General features: G+C 41.5%; 1 protein-coding gene across 1 annotated transcript in view; it reads left to right on the top strand.

Moving 5' to 3' along the window:
• The window catches only part of rnf144aa (ring finger protein 144aa), a 31498-nt gene extending 10385 nt beyond the window's left edge, over positions 1 to 21113 (top strand). The window contains exons 3-9 of the mRNA XM_073483270.1: positions 5950 to 6100; positions 8143 to 8247; positions 9234 to 9294; positions 10749 to 10965; positions 12464 to 12611; positions 13407 to 13496; positions 15921 to 21113. Of these exons, the coding sequence (XP_073339371.1) occupies positions 5966 to 6100; positions 8143 to 8247; positions 9234 to 9294; positions 10749 to 10965; positions 12464 to 12611; positions 13407 to 13496; positions 15921 to 16052 (888 nt within the window). The 5' untranslated portion in view covers positions 5950 to 5965 and the 3' untranslated portion in view covers positions 16053 to 21113. The remainder of the gene's footprint in view (positions 1 to 5949; positions 6101 to 8142; positions 8248 to 9233; positions 9295 to 10748; positions 10966 to 12463; positions 12612 to 13406; positions 13497 to 15920) is intronic.
• The last annotated feature ends 1207 nt before the right edge of the window (positions 21114 to 22320 follow it).

The raw sequence follows: 22320 nt of genomic DNA, 5'->3' as shown, positions 1-22320 counted from the left end.
ACAAACGCATACATTGGCTGGGCTGAATAATATAATAGGAACACATTTTAACACTTTGTAAATCATTTAAAGGGCATTAATCACCCCCTTCTACTTTGTACTTTATATACTTTTGTAGGCTACACTCAAGCCTTTTTGTGAACATGAGAATAGATTTGGCTGTAATTCATGTAGTCATGTTGATATTTTGCTCTGCCATTTGTTTGAGAAAAGGCATAGTGGAACAGGAGTAGAACTTATTTAAGATAGTAAGTTTAATAATTTACTTGTTTACATGTGCTACAAAAATACCCAGAAGTCCTCAAAAATAATCAATAATGGATTTTATAAGGTTTTGGCGATTAACTGATTGTTGATCACACAGCAGTGTATCAACTCAGGGAGAAAATTGCCCCTTTTCACCCTGCTCTGTCTGGCAAGCAATACAGAAGTATCTGCTCATCAGTAGCTCCGTTCCTCAGGCTCTTCCCTCCTCTGCACTCCAATATAAAAATAGTTTATTTTTATCACCTAGTATTTATGAATCCATCTATTTAATGTCTGTTATTGTGAGAAGCATATACTGTAGGGAATGCAAACTTCATTTCATAACAATAAAAAATCTCGATTTCTTGACTATGCTCTCCCCGGAATCAAAAGTCTGCATTCTTAAGTCCATGTCTCCCCTCGGATTGTTCGCTTCAGCCTGCGGTATTCTTCTGTCCACCTACAGTATGGTTTTAAGATCCATGTTGCATCTGTACTGCCTGACTGTGTTTGTGTGTGTGTTTCTTCTGCGATACAGTATGTTCGGCCTGTTTGTTCCATCGCCCAGCGGGGAGCTTTCACAACAAGGTGACGAGAAGCAATCGCAGGCAGTAAAAGTGAGCCGGGCGAGTCTGGAAAATGGATGAAACTGGCACATCGCCACTGTCCTCTCTTCCTCTCTTTATTTTTACTCAGTTTCTATGCTTTTCTCTGCAGTAGTGGACGCAGAGAGGATACGACAGGAATGATACTTAAAGGCCCGACTAATTGGCCGTGAAGAGCTGGGCCGGCCTGTTGTGAGAGGAAAGGCAGGAAGGAAGAGGGGAGGGAGGAGCAGACGGCAGGCTCACCAAGTGCTTACTCAGACAGGCCAATCGGAGTTTATTCTTTCTTTTTTTTCACTTAACTGCAAATTTCAGGTGATTTCAGGTCACTCTGTATGAGGATTTTTGAGGTGAATTAAATCAGATGCTGTGTTAGTGGGATGCATTCACAGCTGCAAGTACGGTGAAATAATAATTATCGTAGCCAGACAGGAATGTTGACATGAGTAAACCTAAGCTCGGATTCAGTTACGCTGATAAGGCCGGAACAGAGTTTGCGTCAGTCAGCTAGTATCACATCATGCTCCTCACTTCATTAATACTGCTGCAGCAAATAACGACACAATTGAACACCTACTGTACTGGCTCGCTCCCAGACTTCAGGTAGAATATCATCGGCCACCTCAGTTTATTACAGCCCTGAACACAGTGCGGTCTTCAGCTCTCGTCCTTCATCGCCCTGGCTTGTCTAATTGGTTGCAGATCTGCTGAAGGACAGCATTGAGCGTGTGCTGAATGAGTTTTCATCTGTATGCAAGAGAACGATTGAGAAAAATGCCTGGGCTACAGGTGTTAACAGCTTTCATTCACATCAGCCATAGGTTAGGTATATATATATATATATATATTTATATAGAGAGTCTTATGCAATGCTTTAATGCCACATTATATAATTACACAGTGTAAAAGCTGTTAACTCAAGTGAAAATGGAGAGCTTAAAGATCGTTTCAGCTCTCTTGCGCTCTTTCAGGCCTTCTCTCTCCTCTATGGGAGCAAATGATGAGGTGGCTTGTACACACCACTGCAGTGAGAGCACTCGGTTTATATCCTCATGAATGTAAAGTCCGCATCACTATGCAGCGTGAGGCTTCGCAGTGTAGCGTATGAAAATGGGCTCTCACTTCCCATCCCCGCCTGAGTCTACTCAGGTGAGAATTAGCATTTTATAGTTTTCTCTTCACACGGGGTTGATTTATGCTTCCAGCACCTGCAGAAAGTGGCCAGAACAACTCCAAACTATATAATTCATGTGGTTGCTGATGAACGCGGAGCGAAAGCATAATTTTAAAAAAATACGGCTGTGACTTTTTTCACCGTTGATTAATCTATTGATTATTTGTGGGAAATTGCTGTTTCCCAGAGCCTGGCATATTTAGATAGCTTGTTTTGGGTCAGGGTTAGTAAGGATCTTCAGTAAGTTGATTTGATTGACTACATAGGAATTCCATATGCCGTAGTTATAAATCAGGGCTTGACAGTTGCCAAGAAAGTAACTATCTGCGCTTCACCCATCAAAGGCGTGTGTTGACAAGTAGTGTTTTAATTAAAGATGTCACATGAAGCGGCACGTTATCCATAAATTAATCACACCTATGACGTATATACAGTATATGGAGACAACAGTATGCGGTCGAACACAATATATTCCTGTGTGTGTGTGTGTGTGTGTGTGTGTGTGTCTCCATTTGAGTGGCTTGGTGTGATATCTGTCAATGTTTTGTGCGCTTTAAGTGACCTTTATTTAACGCACCATGTGATGTAGATGTGGATAAAGCTTTAATGGATGGTATCATGTATACTGCAGCGTTCGCCTCGAGCTCCCCAGAGAAGTTCTCCACAACTGCTCCTCCGTGACCATTTCCACCCCCCTTATGCAATGGATTCTTAGTGTGTGTGTGTGTGTGTATGCTTGTTTGTCTCTTGGATGTGGAGTCATTATCGCATGAGTGCTGCTGCAGTCAGTCAGTTAAACTATGACTTGAGATCCCTCAGACTGATGACTGACACATGGTGGCCACTGCTCAGGATGGATGTTTGACTTCTGACTCACTTCTGACTCCCGCTTCATTGATTTTTTTAGCTCTCTTCCCCGACTTTTTCAGACTTATAGCACACATTAAGGCCTGCATGCACGGTCCCCATTGCTCGGCATATACTATATATGTCTACATGTATCTCAGTGATAATGGACCATCTAGTTAATAATTCAGCAGAGGGATGGCACTGCACCTCCTTTTCTCATGAAAACTCATTTTCCCCCCGTGTTGCTCTTTCTCTTTCTCTTTCTCTCGCTCCCTCTCTCTGCTCTCCTCAGGCCATCCTTACAAAACAATTTCATTTGTCCCCATCGACCCGGTCTGTCAGCATTTGCACAGCCAATATAAAGTCTTGGAGGAGAGAAACTGATTCAAATGTATTAGAAAGTCCTGCTCTGTATGCTGTGGATTACTTTTTTTTACCATCAGGTGCTTTTGCCACAGGGCTAATGGAGTTCAGCTGCTTATACTAGGAGACGGATAAGGAATAATGGACTATTTCAGTCATCCCGGTACTGCTATCATTCAGTCATCAGCTGCATTGACTTGAGACTCGACCACAGAGGTGTTAATAAAGTTTGTAGTGTTTAGCACCAAATATGTGTCACAGGCCTAGAATTAAACTTTAACTGGCAAAGTTCCTCTTAGTTTGTCCATGTTGGCAGAATATCATTGTTCCAATTTGTCACATTAAAGGTGGATTATGTAAGAATTAGACAGCTGTTGAAGTCATACTCAAAAATAGGGCTCTCTTCTTCATAAATAAGGCTGCACAGCTGGATTTTGTAAGTGTGGTTTAATTGCTGCAGTGGTTGAAGTTCCCATTCTACTTCTTTTGGGCCACCAAAGCACACGCCCTCCCACACTCTCCCCTGAGAGGTCATTTGGCTCCATCCTGGTAACAAATTGTTGTTGTTAAACTTTTGTATACAAGTTCAGCACCTAGATAATAGAGCTTCCTCGCCACTCAGTGCTTTCCGGGCGGTGGGAGAGATGGATGAATGCCAGGTGATTTGAGTGAGTCAGACATGAGGTAAATCTCATTTTTCTTCTTCATCGTCTCAGTTTGTCTCACTTTGCAATTTCGTCCTTGGTCCTCCTCCTACTTTCAGTAAGACACGATGAAGAGATGCGGAGGAGGAAGAATCGATGCAATCAAAATGACACATTTCTTCTAGTCGAGCATCAACTGAATGGACATGACTTACGATAACAGGTGCAGAGCAGGATCACCCTGGGCTCGTAGCTGCGCTGGACAGGCTTGTTGTTCCAGTTTTATTTACATAAATAATCTAATGCAATCAAATATTAAGCATATTGTCACTTAAATCTGCACTTTGTGAAAAGCATCGTCCTTCCTATTTTTTGGCCTTTTCGTATTTGCATCTGGAGTTATCTGTGCTTACTTACTTGATGGCGTTTCGGCCCAGTACGTTCGATTACTCCACTGTGGCAAGACAATCATAATGTGTTTCTTCTGAAACCCTCACTGAGTACATATCCAATACATTTGTCTAATGGTGCTATCTCTTTCGCCATTGCTTGTAGTTCGACAAAACTGCAGTGAGGTGTATAGCTGTGCACTTACCAGCCGCAGTATCCAATCACTCACAGATTTCCAATGAAGTGTCTTTCTAATAATAGACTTCCACATAAGATGATGCGCTCATGTTGCCTCACTGAAGCCTCCTTCGAGACTCTTCCTCCTTCTTCTCTCCTTGCACCACTGAGCAGCAACTTACTGAAGATGTCCTCACTGATAGCAGACCCAATAGTTTCCCACGTTATATGATGGACAGAGGAATAATGAGACATAAGGGCTGCGCAATTAATTGGAATACTATTGAAATTGCAATCTTAACCGCAGAGGCTGCAATTTTTTTGAAAAGGTAAAATGTGTGACAAAACAGCATTATATGGCCAATATGTGCAATATGTAAGAATTTTGCATAAAAGCAATGAGTTTGAGGCATATTTCATATTCATTTGCCCATCATCTGACTCCCTGGTTTTACCTCATTACCACAACAGATTAGTTTTATTGCCCTAGCACGTTATCATCTGCCGTCACCCAGCACCCTATTGAAGTTGATCTATGGTGGAAGCAACAACCTGCGCTTTTCCTCCATCATTCAAAGATTAAATGTGTTTTTAAGAAGTGCGGTGTGAAGAGATATGATATGAACACACTGTCTCTTCCTCTCCCCACTCCCCTCTCTGGGTGGCGCATGCGGACGACGCACGAGTTCGCGATCATGCGGACTCTTGAACCCGTCTCCTCCCACCCGCCGTCCACTTCTTGCACTGTATGTGTGTGAACAGGCACATTGAGGAAGGCATGACCGGTGAGAGCAAACTGCAATCTCACCCTGTCTCTCCTCCTCTGCCGTCCCTCCCCCACCCCCACCTCCACCTCCAAAATCCTCCTTCAGCTGGTTGCTAAGCAGCACGGGGAGAGCTTGACAGTGTTGACGTTGTGTGCGCGGGACCACTTCCTGTAAACAGCCGAGTGGGTGCTCTTTGCTCTCAGCTGCAGAGGGAAGGAGAAAGCGAGACGAGACGGCCTAAAATAACCCTCCCCGACTCGCACAAAGGAGATGCGATGACGCGCATGGAAGAGAGAGAGGGTGAAAAAAGTGTTATTTCATCTGAAGTGAAAATTTCACAAGGAGCTGAGATAGCTGATAGCTATAGGAGTTTCAGGAGCTTTTGAAATGTATTTTCCCTTTTTTTTTTCCGTTCTGCCAGAGAGCATGAGGTCTGGAATAAAAATGAATGCAGCTGACAAGGGCCATTTATGCACAGAGCTGGTGCATTTCTCTATACAACAGGCCTGCTTGTGTGTGTGCAGACTGAAAATGCATTTTCAGTCATGCTGGTTCTGTCACAGCAAATAAAGCACATTTTGGACTCAAACAACACAAACAAATCTGAGGCTCATACATTTTCACTTTAAAGATTTCCTTCATGAGCAGGATTTTTTGAGCATTCAGAGCACTTTATTTCAGGATAGACACTTGGCTTCAATAACCATAGCGACTCTTTCTTTTTTGTGTTTCAGCTCGGTGGCGGTGAAGATGACCACGGCACGGTACCGTCCCACCTGGGAGCTGGCCGTGGACCCCCTGGTCTCATGTAAGCTGTGCCTTGGAGAGTTCCCTCTGGAGCAGATGACCACCATCACACAGTGCCAATGTGTCTTCTGTACACTGGTGAGCAGGACACTGTACACACAGCAGCATGTTATCCTGTCTGCAGAATGATGACTTGTGTAAAAGTAAATGATCCATAATCAGGTTATATAGAATATATATTTTTTTAAAAGATTATTTTTTTGAGCAATATTCAAAACTGATACACAGAATAAAATTGAAGGTTCATCACCAAAACACTCCAAAGAGCTGTAGTCATCAAAATTATGATCCTTATCAAAGTAAATGGTATATTCAGATGGGTTTTAACTTAAAGGTGCAATGTGTAGAAAATGTGTCTGTCAAATTCATACTTAAAACAAATAGAGGGCAGCATATCATCAAGGTACAAGTCAATTTAATCGTCATTATACAACACAGGGATGCAAAGCTAAATGGAAGTTCATAAACTCCTTCATGCTACACAAATTACAGATCATATATACAGTTATTCATATACAGATATACACAAAAACCTAATGCATCCTTTTGAATTTACACCGGGGTAATTGCATACAGCAGCAAAATGATGGTGATGGTAATATGGTCAGCATCTTCACATCAGAAGTTGGATCAGGGAAACACTTTCCATCCACATTAACTGTGTGTGAGCACCAAGCATCAAGATGTAAACACAATTACATCTTCTTGTCCCGCTGTCGTCCTGTGCTGTGTCGGCCTGGAACACGGTCGCCCATCCAGGGTAGGGTAGGGTAACTACTAACTGCTGCTAACTATAGCTGCCATTAACTAGTTACCTCAATTAGCAGTGCAGCTAGCGGTACAGAGAGGGAGCTTGAGCCACTGTGGTATTGGTGTTTACACTATCATCACAGGAGCTTTGGACCAGAACGGGCCGGGGCTATCTGGTTACCATGCTTACTCAGGTAGATATCTCTGTAATTCAATACGTAGACATTATAAAGTCCAAACTGTTATTTCTTTACATTCAGTTGATACTTTTGTTTTCAACTAAAATTATTACATATTGCACCTTTTTAATAATAATGAGCCCCACAGGGTTTCCACTGTATCAAAATCGTAATAATGACCTGAAAATCTATTACAAATCTCACACCCTGTTTCCTCCTGTAAAACACTAGACCTGTGTGAAATGCTGGGAGGGAGGTGTAGTTACACCCATTGGCTGTGAGATCTGAACCAATCTAGTACAGAGATGAGGACACAATGCCCGAGAATGACCACTAAAAATAGAAGCTGCTTCCTTCAGCACAGTCTGGGTGGCGGCAGTAGTTACCAAAGCTTAGTTAGTACAGTTTATTCCACAGAGGGCAACCACAGTGTAAACACAAACACTGTCTGGTATCTCACTTAAGCTGCTGTAAGAACATAGAAGACAATTTGGTGAAATTAATGGAATAGAAGCTTATTAAATGCTGGTGCATGTCTGTCTTTTAAGTGGAAAATGTATTAAATCCCAGACAATCTTTTTGATTTTTCAGCTTTGTAAAGGAACACTTGATTCATCAATGTCAATAGTAGAAGTTATACAAGCAACATTCATTGACTTCTCTCAAAGTTTAAATAACTGGCAAGTTAAGTTTAACATTCAATCTTCCAACTCCCGAGGGGAATATGTGGCTCTTCAGCTGTTAAATGCTCCATTTTCTTCATGCCATTTGGTGCTCTGCAGTCAGCATGCAGTGGGGTTTACGTTAGAATTAAATGAAAACAGCTTCATGCTGTGGCTGTAAATGGGGCTGATTGAGGTGGTGAGACTGAACCCAAAACAGTAGCGTTGTGGGCAGGAAACCCAAAAACAATGAGCTCCGAGATGCAAAAATGCTCCGTAGAGCCGAGGTGAACTGCAGAATCAGGAGATGGTTATCTGAGCCTTTGATAGCATAAAATTATTAATCAATACAGTTTTCTTAAGCTTTTTAACAAATGCTGTGATCAAGAGAGAATCATACTGTAGATCTGTTCTGTTTACCAACCTTTCTGATATGCGGTCTGTTTGTTTGTGGCTGACTGGATATTGAACTGGATCAAGGTTATATTTGTCTATCTGTCTGTCTGTCTGTCTGTCTTTTTTCTCTCAGTGCCTGAAGCAGTATGTGGAACTCCTGATCAAAGAAGGCCTTGAAACTGCAATTAGCTGTCCAGACTCTGCCTGTCCCAAAAGAGGACACCTGCAGGAAAATGAGGTATTGATAAAAGGAAAAACTGAGATTTCTCAGACTGGTTGCCAATATCAGAACACCCTGCTGCTCCTCAGGTTAATGAACATTTACAGTAATGCCCTAATATCTCGAGACAATTTTGCATTGGTGCTTGCATAACCAACTACTGTATGAACATTTCATATCTAGCACGTGCAGTACTGGCGCTGCATGTGCTGGAAATGAGCAAAACCGTGACGTGTCAGCTCCACAGATCAATTTCTTCCATGTCATGAACCTCCTATCGTGCTGCTCCTTTCCCTCCCACGTAACAAGCACGAGTTGGTAAAACTAACATGCGTGCAGTTAGTTTAACACCTCTGCGCCCCCTCAGGGCTCCAGCTTTACTCAAGATGACCACTGCGCTCCACCTGCCAACGTGTTTATTCCATTATAATGAGCTCACATATGCGCCTGCCTTCCTATCAGAGGTCAATGCGAGGGCAAAACGCTGCTCATCCTCTGGGCAGTTTGGCTGATGGACTCATTCACTCACTCACGCGCTCACTTGGTATCGGAGGTCTGTAGGCGCAGAACGATTCAGCACACCACGGCCTTATGTTTCTAATCAATCAGAGTCACCGGCCCTTAATGGAACCCCAGCTTCTCCTGCCAGTCATCCTTGTCTGCTCTGACAGCAATGCCTTCACCTTGTAATTGACTGGTGCTTTACAAAGCCTGGTTGCTCATTTCATCGCCCAATAAATGAGTACATTTAACCTTGAGTGGGCCTGGGAATGCACCTTGAATACATCCTGGCAATTGGATTCTCCTTTTCTATCTGCATGAAAAGCCTTTTTGGTAAACGTAAAAGTGGGAAGTTCTGATCTTGTAGAAATTTGAATTTGACGTTGTTCTGAAAATGATATTCGCACTCTGACTGTGTAAACGCTCCTCGCAGCTTCTGTCTATAAATATGCACAATGACCTGCTTATTTCCCTCCCACCTCTCCTCTCCTCTCTCCCTGTAGATCGAGTGCATGGTGGCCACGGAGATGATGCAGAGATACAAGAAGCTTCAGTTTGAAAGGGGTGAGTCAGTGCAGGAGCAGCCGCAGCACGTCAGTGTTCGTTCTCGGTGGGTGATGAGTGGGCAGTGACTGTGTGTCGCAGACACACGTGGACGCTCCTGTCCTCCAGGGAAACTGTACAAAAGGATGACGACAGTCCTGTCTCACGAGTGTCACCAAACTCTGACTGGACTCAATCATTCACCCCCTGTGGATGTTTTTGCTGTTGAATTACACCACGGGGTCTCTGCGGAGAGCTAACAGAAAAGATTTGAGTGATGCTTGTTTGTTCTGTTAATTTAAATCTTCAACACTGACGTGTGTCTTCAGGTTGCCGTGTCGGCTCTTAACAGCAGTGTTTCAATTTTAACTTCCGACACCAAAAATTATGAATTCATTACCAGTCACAAACTGCAAACAATCACGCAGGCAAGGAATATTCTCGTGACAGGTACTCAGGCCTTACATTTGTCTGATTTGTACTGTAGTATTCTGACTCAGCCCTGTCAACCTCATCAAAGTGTAACACCAGCTTCCATCAAATATGCATGAAAGGGAAAGCCTCCCAGACTTTGTTTAAAGAGATTGTAATTGGATTGGTTTCGGCTCTAGACTCGTAAACCGTCTGAGTGAGTCTGGTGGAGGCAGGTCTCCTAGCAAGGCAAGATATTTCAGTTAAATCCTTTTTATCTCCTCTTCTGTGTGCAGTCTGCGGTTTACACTGTTTGTAGAATAAATGTTAACCCACTGCTAAAAGGCTTGGATATCAGCGCTGGAAAGACAATGACAGGTCTGTGTTGCGCGGGTCCCCGCTGTCAATGTAGACATGCTAATCAGTAATATTAGAGTTCAATCGCTACAAGCGATAGCTGTAACCAAGCAGTGCAATCGCTCTTTGATGGTACTCGACCTGCAGGTTCTCCACCTACACAAAGGCACAGAACATTCAGATCTCGCACAAATAAATACATGGAACACAATAAAACAAATACATATATAGAAGTACAAGGGGGGGGGGTCCTGCAAATGAATAAAAAAAACCATCAGAAGTAGCTGTTGATGCTGCCTGGATAAGGGCAGTCAGCCGTCTCATCAATGTCCCAGTCCAGTCAGGCAGAACAGTTTCTGTAACCGTTCCATATTTCTCAGGCTGAGCCAAGAGTGCATGTGGAATGTGTGCTCTGAGTTCTTGGCAGAGAGGCAAGAGGAAGGAAGGAGAGGATACAAGGGCAAGTGCATCATGCTATGAACTTAGAACAGAACTGGCAAAAACGCACATAAAATTGTCTCTCAGTCACCCGGAAGAAGTAATAGAAAATCACACCTTCAATAAGAGTTTTTGAGAAGTCATGGAAATTTGAATATAAATCTGAAATACTTATAAATTAAACAAAATCGATTTCTTTGTCATTTTGGTTAACTAAGCCTTTAAAAGAGCTACTGTCCATGACACTGGCACTTCTTTTGATCCATCAGAGGTGCTGCTGGACCCATGCCGGACGTGGTGCCCTTCCTCGACCTGCCAGGCCGTGTGCCAACTAAAGGAGGCAGATTCTCCAGCGCTGCCCCAGCTGGTCCAGTGCGCCGTCTGTGCCCTCGAGTTCTGCTCGGCCTGCAAGGCCAACTGGCACCCCGGGCAGGCCTGCCAGGAAAATAACCTGCCCATTACCTCCTTCCTACCAGGAGAAAACAGGTACTGCCTTTTGTGCGTTCATACCTTTACGATTGAAAGTTACGGTGCATTTGAAATTTTTGCTCTCTCAATTTTTCTCTCATCTATGTTATTTATCGGATCAGATGTTATGATTCATACGTGTTTTTTCAGTGATCCATGAAAGGCTTAAAAACACAAATTATCTGAATGTCAAGAACTAAGTTTTGATGTTATGATGTGGATATATTGTGTTGCAGAGATATTGACTGAAGATAGCATGCTAACCAGCTAGCCTTGTCCCGTCCCAGGCCAAAGCTCCTAGTTCCTGGTTCTCCGAGCTCCCGGTCTGCCTCACTAGATGCACGGCTAAACGGCAGCTACAGTTAGCAGCCCTATTTGTTTTGAGTATGATTTTCAAAGGTGGCCAGTTCCTACATACTGCACCTTTTTAAAAGCCTTGTACGACAGAAATACCCAGTCCAGTAAAAAACTGTCTGCACTTTATGGATGTTTCACCTCTTCAACCTTCAAAAAGATACTTTATTTTGTCCTTTTTGACATCAGCTGCAGAAGAAATCCCTGGAAATTGAATTAATTTCTTAGAACCCGTGTAGCAACCCACGTCATGTTCACCTGACTTGAGTTCAGAATCCCAAGTTGTCAATATACAGCAGCATTCGTTCAGTGCGTCCATATATCCTGACAGCCGGTCTGGCTGACTGTTTCGCTGCCACCGCTCAGTTGAGCGTGAGCCAGGGCTCGAGCACAAAGTAATAGGCGGGTATAAAACAAATCTGCTGAAACTAAACTGCAGTAAAGAAGGCCTGGATGGGCCCATTATTCATTTTAAGGATACGGGATCTGTCTGCGAGGGTAGAGGAGGGCCGCCCGGAGACATGTGCAGCTGACCCGTTTTCTCTGAGATATCCTCTTACTCTGGAAACGTCATTAGCTCTGCAGAGCCTTCCTCTATCTGCACAGGTTAGGGACCAAGTACAGAGGCCAGAGTGGAGGGCGGAAGAGAGGATTAACAGGTCAACTTTTAGTCATAAGAAGAGCCTCTGTGCCTATCCCACACTTGTTCACTGTAAGGATGTGAAAGCTAGATTCTGACTCTTTTACACACCAATTGTTCCATTATTACTTTGAGGAGGATGACAGGAGGAACTCTGAGCCCCCTTGAATGGGCTTGTTTGCTGTCATTGGACAATACCCAGAGTGACAGCTACCTGCTCGCCTCCACATTTCAGGAGTCAGCACTTAACTGAAACAGGAGAAATGGATTCAGACGAACTGACACCAACGGGAGGGAAGAATGAGAGCGTGGGAGGGAGTTCAATGCCATTTAGTGGCTGTTGGTTTTTTAGAAGAGAAGCTCTCGGCTGTCTCATACAACCCTGTTACAGCAACGATTGTAAATATTGATCGCTGCATTAAGGCAATCTCATCCCTGGCACGTCTTGCGGGGTTAATATTGAGTGATTTTTAATTTTACATGACGTTTGGAATGAAGCTCGTGTGTCTCTCTCCTTCCCAGCTCCTTCTATAAGAACGAAGAGGATGACGCACCAATCAAGCGCTGTCCTAAATGTAAAGTTTACATCGAGAGGGACGAGGGCTGCGCACAGATGATGTGCAAGAACTGCAAACACGCCTTCTGCTGGTACTGTCTGGAGTCCCTGGATGTGAGTCGAGTCTTCATTATTTGTTTATTCTATGATATTCAAGACCAAGAATTAAGAGTGGCCAAGATCTTTGTGCCTTGTCTTTACCCACTTAGTTATTATATCCACTTACTGATGGTTATTTATCATCTCACTGTGTGAAAGTGCCAACAGTCATCCCTGCAATATTGTTGCAATATCAATATTGAGGTATTTGGTTGCCCAGTCCTGGCATTCATGAGATGCTTTTGATTTCAAACCTGTGTACACAAAGAGGAATAACTGACTGGTACAAAGGTAATTCCAACAGCGTCAGAGGTGTTTCGGATGTTTTCAGTTTCAAAATTGAAAGTCAAATCAAATTGTGGATTTGGAGAATCGTGACACCCCTCATCTTATTTAATCCTACATATATTGCAATGTCATTTTGAGGCCTTTTGCCCAGCGTTAACAAGAATATGCTTTTTTTTCCCCCAAGCTCAAAAAATCTCTACTGTTTAATATTGTAATACTGTGTTTGCATACTGATAATCCTGACTGTAGTCATCATTTGTCTTCCTGTGACAGCAGTAGCTTTCATTATCAGGAAATTGTAGCTTAACCTTGGTCCTGATAAGAAAGGAATAAGATGTGTTCGTCTTGGGGTTTCTCTCCATGAGACGTGGCGTCTTATGTAATCTTAATTGCGCGAGGACATACGAGCGTCTCATGCAGGTCATTTAAAAATCCATTTTCTCAGAACAGCTTTTGTGTCTTTCAGACTGCTAATGGTCAATCTTTATCTATATTGTGTTTGTGTGTGTGTGTGTGTGACAGGATGACTTTCTCCTGATCCACTATGACAAAGGACCCTGTCGAAACAAACTGGGCCACTCCAGGGCGTCTGTTATCTGGCACAGAACACAGGTGAGAAGCCCATCTTCCTCTCCCCTCTCCCCCCTCTCTTCAACCACCCTGCAGCATGTGGACATACACGTGCTCCCTGCCTCTTTCTCTCTTTCTGCCTCACACACTTGCACTCAGCGGCAGGCTTGTATTATCTTGACAGCGCAATAGGCAAAGGACAGCTTGATCCGGGTGCAGCGACAAGTGTCTGGTGGTCAGTGTCCTGCTGTTTCCAAGTAAGCCTATTATGTACACCTTTCAGTTTGAGGGGAAAAAAAGGTTTACATAACCAAGGTCCTTCTTTACCATAGGTAACCACGTGAAATGATGGATTACATACAAAGGGTTGGCTATTACATGTGATTTCCCACATGTGAATGGCGGATTACACAAGACGGATTAGATATGACATAAAATTTCCTACATGTGACAACGTGTTTAAAGTCTACGATAGAATCAGACTGTCGTTTAGTTCCCAAATTTCTCTCCAGTATCTTGGCCAAATCATCTGTTCACGGGGTGCTACGTCTCTTTTGTCTAACATACTTGTTATTTTGTCAACATTAGCATGCACACTGGCATCTGTTGCCCAGTGGGGCAGGCTGAGTCATATGATTACAGTTGAGCTGATGGAAGCCAGCTATAGCTTCACTGCTCTGTGTGTCTTTGTGTCTCTCTTGCTCTCCTCATTTCACCCCCCCCTCGCTCCGTCTCGTCTAAAAAGCCTCTCCTCATAAATACAAGATGCACCGGGGCTAACCTATCTTGCAAAAAACATCATCTCTCCCCGCCCGTATCTGACGACATGGGGGGCTGTGTTTCCACAAGATTCATACCATTAGCTACAAGGAAGGTCATGTCTTAAACATGTAAGCATCGCTGTGGTAGGTTAATCAGAGCCGCTGTTTCTACAGCGCAGCATGTATACCAGCTGTAAGACAGATAATAATGTCTTCCTAATAACAGGTAGAAACCTGTTTGCTGGTGATACCCCCAAAAAGATGTATTTTCCCCCTCAAAATGTGAGGAAAAGCGTTGTGCTGTAATAAGTCACTGTTGCATGTGACTTCATGTTATGTATTCCATTTTGTGTCTCTGAACCTGCTGGTGTCTGGCTCCCCCATGTGGTGAACACGCTGACTTGCCAGGATCGTAACAGAAAGGAAGTGAAAATCAAATGACAACATCAACTTTTCATCTTCTGTTTTACCTCAAAAGAGCGCTGAAGGGACGAAACTGTAGGCTAACCCGGACGTGAGCATCGCTCTGGTTCTCTCTACAAAAAGCCAATAGGATTCTTCGATCGGATTTTGGATTATTAACGTTTTTTAGTCTAGAAATATCTAAATAGATTTTTAGAACATTGCTTTTTCAGAAAATGTAACGTTCACTAACCAAATTACAACTGTAATCAACAGCTTTCCTGCTGTTGATGCTGGAAAAAAAGAACCAGTAAGTTTTTGTTTTTTTTTACAAACCAGTCAATCTGTCAGTTGATTTAACAATTACGGCAAATGGGATTTGAGAGATTTCTAGCAAAACTTTCACTGCATAACACAAATACTGTAGATTTCAAGTTCAAACAGCAAACAATAACAAACACTATACTTGTAGAAATGTGTAAAACTCTGCCAAGATCTTCTTTGGGAGCTGCCAACATCTTGTACATCATCCTCTCAGACATGACTGCCATAGCTGAGTTTAATGCCCCTGTTGGTTTATTTGCCTTGAATCCAGAAAGTCAAAATGTATTCCCTTCTTTATATTTCACAGTGTACGTAGTTTCTGTGATTTGTAATAGCTTTTTCAAATTGTCGTTGATCTTCTCCATTGCATTAGATTATGTGTGTTTGTCCATCACACACCCTATTTTTGTGTACACCTGCAAACACAAAGAAGCACCTGTCCGTGCATCATGAATGAGTACAGGGAGAAGAGAAAACCAAGCTGTGATTTATTTATTTGTGTGGAAAATATTCCCTAAATTGCTAATCTGCTGCTTTCTGAAGCAACTGTACTGGAAAGGGTTTGTTGTTTTGAGTCAGTGTGTGCCATCTGCAGGCCATCGTGCGGTATTGCAGTTGATTGGGAGGATTTAAGGCATGCAGTTGTGAAACAGCGAGATTAAATAACTGAATCACCACTGTCATCTTTTCTATGACTCTACGGGATGTCAAATTTTCATTAACGCAAAACAGCATCACCAAAAAACCCAACTGTGCAATCCCCAAACAACTCCAGACAGATGAAAGATTAAAAAAATTTAATAAAATAGGTAAAGTTGACCAATACTGAAATATGATAAAAACAAATACATAATAACTCAATAAACAGTATACTAAGGTTAATCAAAACATGATTAAATCCAACCCTCACATGTTCTATATGTATAAGACTGCTGGATTTACATTAAGCTGTCTGTTTCTTCCTGATGTCTCCCTACAGGTGGTGGGGATCTTCGCCGGCTTCGGCCTGCTCCTGCTCGTTGCCTCCCCCTTCCTCCTCCTGGCCACTCCCATCGTCCTCTGCTGCAAGTGCAAGTGCAGCAAAGGCGACGACGACCCATTGCCAACCTAAACACGCCGTCGGAGACCGGAGCGGAGAGCCGCTCCGAGGATGGGCCATCTTTTTTTCCTTTTCACCCCTTTATACGTTCTCTTCCTCCCACCAGCTTTGAGCGCTTTCATATTTTTTGGGCTGAAACGTGCACCAGCCCCCGGCCGCTTCGGGATCCATCGCTCTGCATGAGAGAGGCGTGGTAGGAAAGCGACCCTACACCTTGGCCTGAAGAGAGGTGCAGGGTTTAAAGGGCAGAGGAGGTCAGACTTGACAATGGACCGCTGTGTCCGCGTGTGTGAGACGTTGGTGGTTTGGGAACGTGGAGGAAGTCTGGGCCGCGTCAAGCGGTCCTCAGTCATGGGTTAACCGTGGTGTGGTATTGAGGCGGGTCGTTACAAACAAAGGAAAGATCAAAGTGAAGAAATGCTTTTCTCTTGTATGGACAGTATCATGCAGGAGCCACCTTTTAAGAAAGAACTTCAACTTTATCGCTCTGTTTTGTCGGTTTGTCGTACGCAACAAAAGCTTTTTTTCCGCCCTACCACCACACTCGATGTAGCTCTACAGATTCAGTCCGTAGCATTAGAGTCGCACCACGCATGTTTGGTGTTCACTCGATTTGCACACAGAGCGTGATTCCTACGTCACGCTCCCGACTGAGGTAGAGACGGGAGGCTGTCGTCACTCTCAACATGTACAGCACGTCCTCTTGATGATGTCAATGTTTTATAACCTGTTGCTTTTAATAGAACTGTGCTCAGAGTAGTGTCTATGTGTTGTACTTTTGAGTGTTTTCCAAACTGTAAGGTACACTTATTATAGGGGATTGCCACTCAAATTAACAAAAAATACACCTATTTTCTAGTTTTGATTGACCTTTAGCTTCTGTTTTATACCCAAATTGGGCTTTTTTTTGTTTTTTTTTCCACTTCTGTTGCCATCTCTCTATTTCATTCTCGTTGACGTTGGAGTCATCTCTATTAGAGAGGGAGAGGCTGTGTTTCAGGACAGATTTTTATTATCTGAGATCCCGAAACGTCCCAATTTGAGTGGCGCTCCCCTTTAAGTTCAGCAGTAACGTAAAGTCTATCAGAAGACTTTGTATCCACATGTTGTGGAACCATTTTATTACTACAGTAAAAGCGATGTCACTCCTGTAATTTCTCAGTCCCCAGGTGGTGGTGTAGCCAAATAGAAGTGAATAGCCTTAAATTGAGAATAGCCAAAATCAGGCATTTCCCCCCTGTGCATTAAAAAGAGTTAAAAGTTGAATCCAAATAATCCCAGGGAAAGCATGTTCAACAGCGTCAGTCAGTGAAGCCCTTTATATATTCAGATGATTCTATGATGTCATCCATATGCCACACTGTTAATAGCCATAATGTAAAGAAAAAAAGAAAACTGTCCTAAACTGATGTTTTGTGCGACCTGGGGCCTGTATTTCCTAAGCCTCTCGGAGCAGGAGAGCTGATCGACGTCCAACCGACCGTCACAAACGATCCAAAGCTCAACTCGGATCAGATCTCCCCCTCTTTCGAGACTTAACAAATACCCGCTGGTCCGAATTGCAAACTTGCATACGTTAGTGGTCCGAGTGTCGATGTTTTGTTCTGTTGGCAGGTCAGACCTCCAACAACAAGCAGCTATTCCTCGCAGGGACGTCAGAAAAAAGCCTACAGCGCAAATATAAAAGAATGTCACAATTTTTTGGGGCACATAATTACGAAGCTGCTCTCTACTATATCACTTTATCTATGCAAGTTTGTACATTACCGTTCTTAAAAGGCTATCGATTGGTCATAATCAATTGTGTGTCATGGTTAGGTTCATATAGTGAAAGTTGCCGAATGTCAGCATACATGAGCATATCATGGTGTGGTAACACTTTAGATTAGTGAACACATGGTGCTTAAAAACATGCCTATAAGTTGCATATTGGCTCTTCATTAGTCACTATAGAGCACTTATTAATGCCTCATTCTGCATGACTTATCAACCTACACAGCTTCTACTTTCACTTAAAAATGGGGAATATAGAGTTAGGGAGAATTTAAGTTAGAGCAGTGCTGACCAAAGTTGAGGTTAAATTTGTTTAAAAAAACATTTTATTTTATACTTATATCTTTTTATTGAGGTAAAACTGCTCTTTAAATATTTAAGATTATAATTATTAGTTGTTTTTACAGTAATGAAAGGAAATCAGACTATTAGGGAAACTCTGGATTCTAGTATGCCTACCTTTTTACATCTTAAAGGGTAGCTCCACCAATTTTAAACAATAAAGAGTGTTTACAGGTCTTGAGGAGTACTACTTTATGTGAAAGTAATAGTAAAAAGCTTGTTGTGGCTCCAGAGGAAGCTGCATATAATCTCTAAATTGCCCCCAGTGATGTCACTCATGGCTACGTTGCATTGTGGGTAATATAAGCACCAGATTTTTAAAGGAGGAAGAATGGAATTAAAAAGGTCGATATCTCTCTTTCAAACTGTACATAATGAGTCAGTGATATTGCAGTGCAATGCTTCCCGATGCTTTTTTCCCCCTGGTGCCTACATTACCCAAAATGCAAATTAGCCACCAAGTGACATATATAGTAGTTCTACTCAAGACCTTTAAACACACTCTAATGTGTAAAATTGGAGGACTTTCCCTTTAACAATACAATAGGTCATTTAGAGCTATTTGGACGGTATTAATACTTAGTTTAATTAACATTGTTTTGTGTTGTGTAACATAAGAATAGACAATAACTATTAAGTTTTATTAATGAACTATTCTTGTGTTTTCATCACCTTATAATTCATGATATGTACAACAGCTTCCTTACTGTCTATCAATAAGCAGTAATAAAGTTAGTTAACTATTATTTAATAGTATTTGTAGTATACCGTCATGGAGAATAAGGCATTAATAAGTGCTTTATAATCACAAATGAAGAGCCAGTATGCCACGAATAGGCATGCTAATAAGCAACTAGTTAATGGTTGATATGTGTCCTTATCTAAGGTGTTACCCATGGATTTTATTTAATCAGGGAATTATTCAGAAACTATACATTTCCTTCTCTGTTATGTTCTTTAGTTATAAAGCTTTAAAGTTTAAACTGAATTTGGCCATTTTTCTTCAGTTTGTCTTAATTTTTGGAGGGAATGTCGTTTTTTTTAATAACTCTAGTTAAGTTAGTAAAGGAAAAATGTGAAAACATTTCGTTATAAACAAATAGTTTGTTATGACAAACAGTATGTTTATCTGTGTTGGTCTGTCAAATCAGTTTTTGGTTACCATTCATAGCCATTCTAATTTTTTTAAAGAACCCATTTACTACTGCTTACTTTCCCTCCCTTCTGGTGAAAGTTCCAGTATCCATGTAGCATTTCATGACAGGTGTGGCTACAGCTACCTATAAAAAAGAAAAAAAAAAGAAAAAAAAAAAAGGTGATCAACAGTTAACAACAGTAGCTAATTGAAGCTAAACAGTAGCTTATCATTTGCAACTCACTCCTTTAGCTCCGATATTCAGTACGAGAAACCTTATTATTAGTAGCCTTAAATTTAGAGTACCTAACCTGTAGCCTGCGTTGCTTTCACTGACCTCATCTACTGTATGAGCATGGTGATTTGATATCAAAGCCAGTCCATTTTCTATATTTGAGGGTTTGGTGCTTTTCCCCAAAAATGGTTAAATTCCACAAGCTTTCGTTGTTTTTATGACAATCGTGCCAAGCAGATTTTCCTGGAAGGGATAAGGAAACAGAGCTGTCTACTGTATGTGACCATGTATTTGTAACGTATTAACAGTTTTTACAGGGTGGAAAAATATTTCAATGCTTCTTTATGTAAACGCTGCACTGTATATGGGTTTCATTGTTTTACTTCTTGATATGATCCGTGACGTGTGTGTGGTATGGTGCCTGCTGTGTTTAATGGAGGAGTTCAGTGTCAACTCGATAGAAATGTCCACGCATACTGAGAGATTGAAACTTTAAGGGGGTTTCACAAGTTAATGCATCAGAGCTCTGATAACTTAATTTCAAATAGTGCAAAATATTCATTTCAACACAAAACATCAGTTATCGAAGTCTTGAGCTGGTACAAACGGACTTAAGTCGGACAAATTCACGGCCATTTCCATTTTTTTCTCCTTTCTTTTTCTAAACTTACGTTGGCTGGCACCACTGAACAGGAAGATACTGTATTATGCAACAAACATTCAAAGGGCCAAACCGCAGACATTACAATCACTGCAGTGACACATTGCATATATAGCCACTTCAGCAGATGAAACATCAGCACAGGTGTTGAGCAGGACAGTTTCGAAGGGCTTGCTTCTGAGATTTGGCCCTCAAACGGGAAGCAAGGCAAAGTTTCTTTTACAAAAAGGCTCTACTTTGCAACTATTCTAAGATCAAGTTTGGTTACGAGCAGCGATTTATATTTTATAACCTGTTGTGTCAAGAGATGAAGCTGCATGATTTTTCTCTGACTTCTACATGTTAAATATTACAATATTGTAGCCTCTAAAGATCTTTGGAATGGTAGCGTTGTCACTCTATCACCCAGCTGTCTCGTTTTTATTATTTTTGTTTTTGGGTTTGTTTTTTTTCTTCCCTTTTTTAAGAAAATGTTTTGATGTTCATTCAGCCATATGATATCCAACGTTGTCGAGCCGTCCTCAGTTCAGCAGGTCGGCTCTGTGCGTCTGTTACTTCTTTTGTTGATTTTCTTTTTTATATATAACGCCTGTGTTACATCATAGTCTGTATTTGCATTATATGTTTTGAGAGCGGGATTCTTCAGGCCTGATCGGTCAATTAAATTTCAATCAATCACCTCAGTAAGTGGATTATTGACAGAGGTAATGTCGTCTGTACGCAAGACTTCTGTATGTAGAGATAGTTAATACCGTCTCTAGTTTAGGCAGTTGTTGAAAGTTAATTGACCTGGGTGATACAAAGATATAAGCATTGTAAAATGGCATATTCGAATCAGTTCTGTACAACTTAAACTCGGCATCTCGGTATATCTACAGTTCCACTAACACTGTGACACCAGGTATTAAAGGTTGTTGTTTTTTGTGATTCTGCTCTCTTCATTCATTCACGCCAGTGTACCAAAATAATTGAATTTTGCATCTCAAACATACCGTGAAAGAATGCCACAAAGTAACTTTACTCAGGTATTGTATTTAAGTACAATTTTGAGGTACTTTACTCGAGTATTTCCATTTATACTTCCGCGCCACTACAATGTGGAGGCAAATATTGTGCTTTTTACTCACTACATTTATTTGATTTATAACTTTAGTTACTAGTTACTTTTCAGATTACATAAATGAATGTATTTAATTGGTAGTCAGATAAAAAAGAAAGAAAGATATACAGTTTATCGGGAAAAATCCTGAATATTGGATTTGATAATCGTCCAGGCAGGTAATCGGTCGACCCATAGTTTACAATATCTACATATATGTGAAAACATATGTATTATTTACTTTTACTTGTACTTTTGATACTGAAGTAAATTGTTTCCCAGCAAATTACTTAAATACTTTTAATATTTACAATAATAATGAGGTAATAGGTAATATACAGGTAATACAAACTCAGAAGTATGTTGTTTTTTTTCCATAACTGAATGAACCATCTGTTCTCAGTGAAAAATCAGGTCCCCAGAATACTGTCTGAAGCTAGAAAGTTGGCTTTGTTCATTTATTTGAGAGTTTGTTTATTTAGTTTGTTTAGGCATAAACAAATCTTCTGATTAAAATTTCTTCCCCAAAACTACATGGCGCACCTTTAAGACGTCACGCAGGTACTTTTCGTATGGGTGACTTTTACTTCTACAAAAGTAATACTTTAACACGATATCTTTACTTTTATTAGTATGACTCTTGGGTACTTTCAAAACACTGCAAACATACCATGAAGAAGACTTCTGGCCCTTTTGGCTGTGAAATGGCTCCCTCTGGTGTTCAAAGTGTGGAGTTCTCCTTTTCCACTAACGGAGACCCTTAGTACAAAAAGACATGCATGAATCATTCATCATCAGTTAAACAAGAGATAAGAATTTCTATATTGGTATACTGGTCTAATACATTTAATTATATTAGAATGAAACTTAAGCAAAGTTATCTATCCTTTATGCTGCAAAGATGATAAAAAGTGTTAATTCTTACTATTTAATGGACATAATCACGAAAAAACAATGACAAAGTGTTAAAGTCGCAGTCACAATGGTGTGTGATATGCTATCATTTTTAAATTGCTCTCACCTTCCTACATGGGC

Source organism: Pagrus major, chromosome 16, assembly GCF_040436345.1.
Source record: "Pagrus major chromosome 16, Pma_NU_1.0".
Lineage (NCBI taxonomy): Eukaryota > Metazoa > Chordata > Actinopteri > Spariformes > Sparidae > Pagrus > Pagrus major.
This window is presented reverse-complemented; position numbering and strand designations above follow the sequence as displayed.